The sequence below is a fragment of the Penaeus monodon genome, chromosome 18, assembly GCF_015228065.2.
Source record: "Penaeus monodon isolate SGIC_2016 chromosome 18, NSTDA_Pmon_1, whole genome shotgun sequence".
Lineage (NCBI taxonomy): Eukaryota > Metazoa > Arthropoda > Malacostraca > Decapoda > Penaeidae > Penaeus > Penaeus monodon.
The window spans coordinates 29918392-29925891 of record NC_051403.1 but is presented as its reverse complement, the minus strand read 5'-3'; the positions used below and the strand labels follow the sequence as shown (position 1 = coordinate 29925891).

The 7500-nt window shown below is 39.6% G+C and overlaps 1 protein-coding gene across 1 annotated transcript in view; it reads right to left on the bottom strand.

Moving 5' to 3' along the window:
- The window catches only part of LOC119584418, a 34969-nt gene extending 27693 nt beyond the window's left edge, over window positions 1-7276 (bottom strand). The window contains 11 exon segments of the mRNA XM_037933007.1: window positions 1-494; window positions 608-806; window positions 983-1093; window positions 1570-1731; window positions 1733-1784; window positions 1943-2066; window positions 3294-3371; window positions 3695-3863; window positions 3991-4265; window positions 5128-5291; window positions 7203-7276. The exon segment at window positions 1-494 is cut by the window's left edge and continues 245 nt beyond it. Of these exon segments, the coding sequence (XP_037788935.1) occupies window positions 1-494; window positions 608-806; window positions 983-1093; window positions 1570-1731; window positions 1733-1784; window positions 1943-2066; window positions 3294-3371; window positions 3695-3863; window positions 3991-4265; window positions 5128-5291; window positions 7203-7260 (1886 nt within the window). The 5' untranslated portion in view covers window positions 7261-7276.
- Window positions 7277-7500: the final 224 nt, after the last annotated feature.

The window sequence follows — 7500 nt, the reverse complement described above, 5'->3', positions numbered from 1 at the left end:
AGCTGTGAGGAAAGGTTGGCTGGTTTGGCCTTTTGCCCTGGTGACTGGGAGGTCCCAGCCATAGCCTCCTTCCCACCAACTGTTTTGCCATCACCATGGTCATGCTGAGAGTGTGGCTCCAACACAGTGGGAGTGATACCTTGTCCAGTGGGCTTCCTTGGTGGTAGAGGAATCACATTCACAACACGCTTTTCTTCACCAGTTTCCTTTGACTGTTCCTGGCTGGAGCTTTCTCTGGCTTCACTGGTAGAAAAGATTTCCAGGGCACCATTCTTGATAGATCCTATAGTCTGTCCATCTCCCTCTGCACCTTCTTCCTTAACCACAGCCACTTCACTACCCCCTGTCACTCTGTCTTTCTTCTCTGTACCAATGCAAGTATGGGGACGGGCAGCACGTTGTTCTACCCCAGCTGTAGCACGAAGGTCTGGGTCAGAGGGAATTGGCCCATCAGGGCTGCGGCCACCTCGCTGCCATCTCACATCTTGCAGTAACTGCCAAAAAAAAAGAGAAATCCAAATTTCCTACCATATAACAATACTAGTTGATACACCATAACAATCACATTAAACTCATATCATCACAAAAAAGATTTCTTGTCACCCACCTTATCAAAGCTGAAGGAAGGTCTTGTTGTTGCACCAGGAATGGTTGCTCGCCTCTGGACCGGTGCCCGTGGCTTGGGGTGGTATAGTCGTGCACTGATGGGGGACGAGCCACCAACATCACTGTCTGAGAAGAATGGGTCATCCTCCAGGTCTGAGTCTTCTGCTTCACTATCTGATGTCGTATTCCGTGCATCATTGCTACAGGGGGGGGAATATCCTTATTTATTATGAGCATTACAGAAAGAAAACAGTATAATAAAAACATGAAAGTTATAATCAATTTCCTGTAGCTTGAAAAAAAGAAATTTCTCTACAAATTCTGAATGAAATTCAGGCTCTTATCTCTGTTGGCATAACTATCAACACTTTCTAACCTAAGTGAGGACAGAGGTCGTGGTGGGGGAGTGTTGTGTGCAGGTGGGGGTGTGAGGGACCTTGGCCGTGACTCTTTGGACTCTGTGCGTTGTAGGGACTTGCCAACAGACCTGTTGGGAAAAAAAATAATAGAATGCTTTCTATAAAAACAAACAAACACAAAATAGAGAACAGAAACCCTTCAGGTTTATAAAGTAAGCAAAGTTAAACAAGATATTATTGATTCTGACATGATAATTTGACTTTAATCTGCTAATATTTAAGAAGATAACCCTTTTGAATCCTACACAGAGAAATATATTCATGTTTGAAGCTCACATATGCTGTGATATGCAAGAACTGCACACATAAAAGAAATAAAATTACGAAAGATTTTTAAAATATATTTATTGGTTATTCAGAATTCGGCAAGTAAGTAATAAATATCTTTTGGTGTTTCAGTTTGTGCCAGAACAAAAAAATACGATGAAAAGTAGGTAAGTTATCTTTTTGGTCCGACATTACAAAAACTGACCAAAATTTAGTTAATTGCTTAAAAAGTCCAGAATGGGAAGAAAAGAAAAAAAAAAAAAAAGAAAGAAAAAACTTAACTGGGAGCTGAAGGTTTGGGAAAGCTTTGAGGCATCCCGGGTGATGTCATGACTGAGGTTTCCCCGGGGGGTAAGTTTCCCCTTTTTTTCTAGGCAGACGGAAGGGGTTGAAGTAGATCTGAGTCACTGTATTTGGGGACAAGGCCCCTTTTTTACAGGAGAATCACCCCCACAGGGCACTTGATGATTGTGCCACTTATGGGGGGCCAGCAACCACAAGGAGAAAAACAGAGTTTTTTTTTTTGCCCGGTTTAATTTTATTAACCTTTTTTTTTTAGTTTAAGAAAAATGTAAAACTAACATTTGGTAAGATGTAAAAGACAGCAAAACATATTGAAAGTAAAAAGAACCCCCAACTCTCACTGCCAACCACCACAGTCTGGTAGTGACCTGCACCAACTCATCCTTCCTGCAACTTGCCGATGATGTGCAGGGCTAGTCACGACCCTGATACCTGGTGGACCCCATGATAAGATGATTGTAGCATTACTCCCTGAAAAGAAGGAGAAATAAGGAGTTTAGCAAGTCTTCATTGTATTTTTTCCTCTCTTCCAGATGTGTGGAAATCAATATCTGTATGAGATGCATACAATCAGGCCTGGCCACTTGAGGCAAGGAACAGCTCACATGCCTTACTCCTTATTAATTTAACTGAACAAGAAATTGTTCCCACAAATCCCTTGTGATTACTTGTCAAACACCATGAATATTAACCCTTTTCCAACGGGTAGTATTCATAGTGGCCCGGGCTTATATCGTCGCCCTAGCATGCACGACCACTCATGCCAAATACCAGCATCCCATGCCGTTTCTTCATAATACTACGAAGATATGTTGTATTTTCAGTTTTCATTATTTTTTCTACGTCTCTACTTGCCAAACTTCCTGATAAATCGAGACTGAAGGGTATTTTTGTTGTTATACAGACTTCATAATTGATCATTATTCGGTCTATCTTCTTCTTTTAACGGTAGGTTCATGTCTGAGCCGCCGTGGTCACAGTATGATACTTAATTGTAGTTTTCATGTGTTAAAACTGACTTAATCACACTTTCACTGGCAGAAAAATAATCTTTTGCCGTGATTGTAACAAAAAAAAAAACTCATGGCATGTCCATACATACTCTATGGCATGTGCGTACGTGCCACCGGCAGATGGTCCTGCCATGCCATGGCATGTGCGTACATGCCACCCGTCGGCAAAGGGTTAATATCATGCAATTGACATTCTACTGAACAACTCCATACAATAAAAGAAAAAAGTGTTTGTATATCAGTAACACTATTTCTTGGGAAAAAATAAGAAGCATAGGAAAATATAAGGGAGCTTAGACTAAGAAATATATTACAGATCTCTACTAATCCTAATGACTGTAAGGACACTGCTTTCACTAACCATGAAATTGACTCAGACACACAAGCATAAAATCTATAATTATAGAAGAGGGAAAAGCCGACAAATATTTCATATACATATAATATTCCAACATTTTTCCTTGAGGGTTTTGTTTTTTGTATGAAATTTTAACTTACAATTTCTCCTTTACTTTCTGCAGATGATTTTGACTCAACTTCTGTTATTTTAGGACCCTGTCCATGATTTTGGAGAACAGACTGCAAATCTGAATGAGATGTGACAAGTTGCTAACTAAAGGGAAACAGCTAGGCCTCTAAAATACCAATTACGACAAGTAAACAAAACCAGGAAGCATCAACTTACCCATTCATCATCTGCTTTCTTCTTAATTGTGGCAATGTCCAAGGATGCTGGCTGGATGATAAGGGGATCATTGCACTCCTGTTAAGAAATTAAAATTTATTCTTTGGTGTTGTACTGGATAAGAATGAAAAAGCACAAATTCTAATGAACTAATCACAATGAATAAGAAAACTGATGAATATGACAAAGAAAACCCATGGCACTAGAAAAATTTTATGTATGGAATAAGCTGGCATTATTTCTTTTACAAGAAAAAAAGAATGAGGACAAAAGAATTTATACTATTTTTTTGTGTGAAATGGGAAAGTATGATATATAGTAATTATCTGATATACAGTTATTATCACTGAATAAAAGGTAGAACTAGTAACATACAAAGTATATAATAATAAGCAACTAACCTGTATAATCTTATCAGAAATATTTGCCAGCTTGAGGCATGACTGAAGAATGACTGTGGCCTGATTTTCAGCAAACATGTCACGCTGTGCAATAGTGGCCAGTCTGATGCTCAGCTCCACCAGGTTACTCTTCAGGCTATCATACTGTTCAACACCCTCAAAGGGTTGCCTGAGAAATGAGGAATAAGATCAAGTCATCTACTAAGTATCATGGATGGTAAATAACAATTAATATGATAAACCTCTTCCCATTAGTGTTTTTCTGCTGCAGTTTCATGACAAAAAATAAAACTCACCTGTTCAGCCATGACACAACTCCTTTGACAGATGACAAAACATCTGCAACACCTGCGATGACAGCTGTTGAAACCCTCTCCTGCTTCTTTTTGTCACTAGCACGGTCCCCTCCTGTTCCATCCTCTTCTTCCTCCCCATCCTCCTCCTCTCCTGCACTCCCCCCACCCCCTCTAGATGAGGCAGACAGTGCACGAAGCTCATTGTAGATGCTGCGAGCTTTGGAACTCAGGCGGAGAGCTAAGTACTGTACGTTTTCCTGGTGTAAGTGGTAATGCTGTGCACAGATTGGGGAAGAAGCAAAAACATAGGGTCAGGTACAATAATACAGAGATAATTTATATTCTTAAAAATGTTTGAAATTCTACTTTTCCTGGTTTACATAGTATCAAGCCTGGTAATTCTTTACAAGTTCCCAACTCCACTTTAAAAAAAATTTATTCAACAATCTAACTTGCCATGACTGGGTGTGCCTTTTGGGCATGCCCAAGGGGAGGGTTGATGGGGGGACTCTGCCCCTCAACACCCTCTAAGAAAAACTGTCTTCACCTCAGTATACAAAGCAAGAGAAAACTGAAACTTGGAATCACTGAGCAGACTTAGGCTGTAAATGCTTTCTGCAATCTTTTCCCCTTAGTTGTGGCATTAGCATTTGTGTATGCAGATTATTTCTTTTACCACTAAATTCCTCTACAAGATTATCAACTTCAATGCCCCCAAATCTATATTCTACAACAAATAGCAATACATGGATTTTTTTTCAACATGATACATACTTCAAAGACCCATAGTGGCTTTCAAAATGGTACGTTCTGTTCCATCTAAATCCACTTGTCATTTTTCGTGACGGAAAGTCAATAATAATAAATCCGGCCTGCTATTGACAGTATCAAACAATCATTAGGGCCTCCAAGCTTTATGCTCTGACAAAGCCAACAAATTTGGTCCACACATTCTTGAGCTTGGATATGCTTCTTCTTATACAATAATATTCTAACAAGCCTATCTTACCACAATATATATGGAAGAGGTTTGTTGGCCATGTGCTAATCTACTCAAGGCCAGTGGTAGATTCATAGTAATCCCTTAAACATATACCCCATTCATGCAATATACAAACAAAGCTCCAACAAACGTACAATATTTCTTAGCAATTCCACTCCTTGCAAAATAATCTCTTGGTGTCCGATCTTGGTGACATGGAGTGAAGGTAGCTCATCATGGCTCAGCTGCAGAAGTCTTTTTCCATCTACTTGATTATTGACAAAGTAATGGATGTACGGAAGGATCACGTCATCCAAGCCTGAGAAGTGCAAGAATATGGCATTAGTGAAATTAGTCTTTCCTTTATTATTTACCCTTTTCTCCTTGAAAAAGAAGTTCCTATAAAATGGAAGTCTTAACATAATATAATTAAGTAACAGGATGAAATTAACCCAATAATTTAAAGAATATGTCCTATATATTTGCAATAATAATAATGTAAGTAAACAATGCACAAACAATAACAATCCATTCCAAGAAATGGAAATCCTAAAAATGGAAATCTTAAGATAATATAATGAAGTAACTGCAGGATGAAATTAACACAATAATATAAAGAATGTCCCATATATTGGCAATAATGATGATAATAATAATAATAATGTAACTAAACAATGCACAAACAACAACAATCTATTCCAAGAAATTTGGAACTAAAATTGTTTGTCTCAGGACAATAATATATTAAAAGGACTTGTTTGGGAGTCATACGTCACTGAAGAACAATTATAATTAAATGTGGGTCAAGATTGAATCTGACAACAATAACTGCTGAAGAAGTAATGCCTCTTTTTATCCCTCAATTTGCGATAGTTTGTAGAATAGACTAGAAGGGGAGAATTTTATAGTTTATTTCTTTTTTTCATTAAATGAAAGGATATATATTTTGCACTTTAAAATACATATCAGCCTAAGTAAGCAAAATAAACATAAGGCTACATATACTCATACTCTTTTACACTTATGCCATGTTTTGATTTCTAATAATACATCATTTTTTACAAGTAATGAAAAAGATGGTTAGATAGGCCTATATACATAAATAAAAACACCCCATCACAATATTATTAACAACAATGATCTAGTATCAGTCTAACAGAGTAAAAAATACATAAGTAAGAAGATCACAAGCAAAAATAAAACAACAGTTAGAAAAACATACTGGGCAACTCATTAATTTAACATGAAATAATAAACCCAAATTAGACTATTCAGTATCACAAACATCTCTCATTACATCTTCAAGAAAACCCTCAAAGTCATCATATGACTCACTATCACATTAATCACCACAAACACTGTTTAAAATCACAAAAATATTATCATTCCTTGCTACCTTGCTAAAATGCACAACTATCCATAAACTCAACTGCAATTTCAAGTGTCTTTCTTTGTCCAAGAATAGCAGGGGGGGAAACACTGTGGTTTTGCAGTTACCACACTATCACCTGCACTGTCCTTGATCCTCCACAGACCACAACTGCCACCGCAACCACAACCACATGCCAATTCCTACAACACCTACAAGCAGGCCTTCAATATCCACTGGAGGTCTTTTACAACACCATCTAGTCCATACACCACACTAACACAACCATGCAAATCGAAACCACAATTACATTAAACACAATCTCACACTCTCTTTGGTTGCCCTCCACATCTGCCACAACCACAATCTCATACCACCTCATCCACCACACTCTCATCCTTCTCACCCACAGCAACCACAGTCTCACACCTTCCACCTCCAGTACAACCAGTGCAACCAAAACCACAATCTGACGATCCTCTCGCCCGCCGCAACCACAATCGCGCCCTCAGCGCCGCCGCAACCACCACAGCCACAACCTCATGCCCTCCACATCCGCCTCGAACTCCGCTCTCCAACGACCACCGCATTCGCCACTAGACAGCCAAGCACACTCACCCACTGCATTCGCCAGTCACAATTCCACTCCGTCACATCCACCACACGCCCACCCCGTCCACCGCACGCCCGCCCTCCCCGCCGCAGGGAAGGGAGGAGCTGCGGCAGGATGTCAACAAACACCCGCCGCAGCCACCACCCAATGCTCCTCGCACTTCTCTGTGCTCCTCAGGGTTTCGGGGAGAAAATAGATCCACGAGACACTGGTGAAAATTGTAACGTTTCCATCCTCTTCTTCCTCACCCTTTAGCCACTCCGATACTTGGTCAGGACTCCATTCCGCGACATTGACGTAAGCCATCCTCCTCCAACGCCACCATGACCGCTACTGATGATCATGATGCTGCTGCTGCCTGCTCCTCTCACGAGTTGCCAATTGCCGAGAATGTCTTTATCGGGTTTTATTTCAATTCATGCAGGCTTATTTTGTGACCCTAGATGTAGTCACTTCCTTTTCTATTCCATGGGGCCTTAGAGGGTTTATTTATAATATGTGATTACCATAACGGTTATATTAACTAAAGGTTAAATACAAACCTTG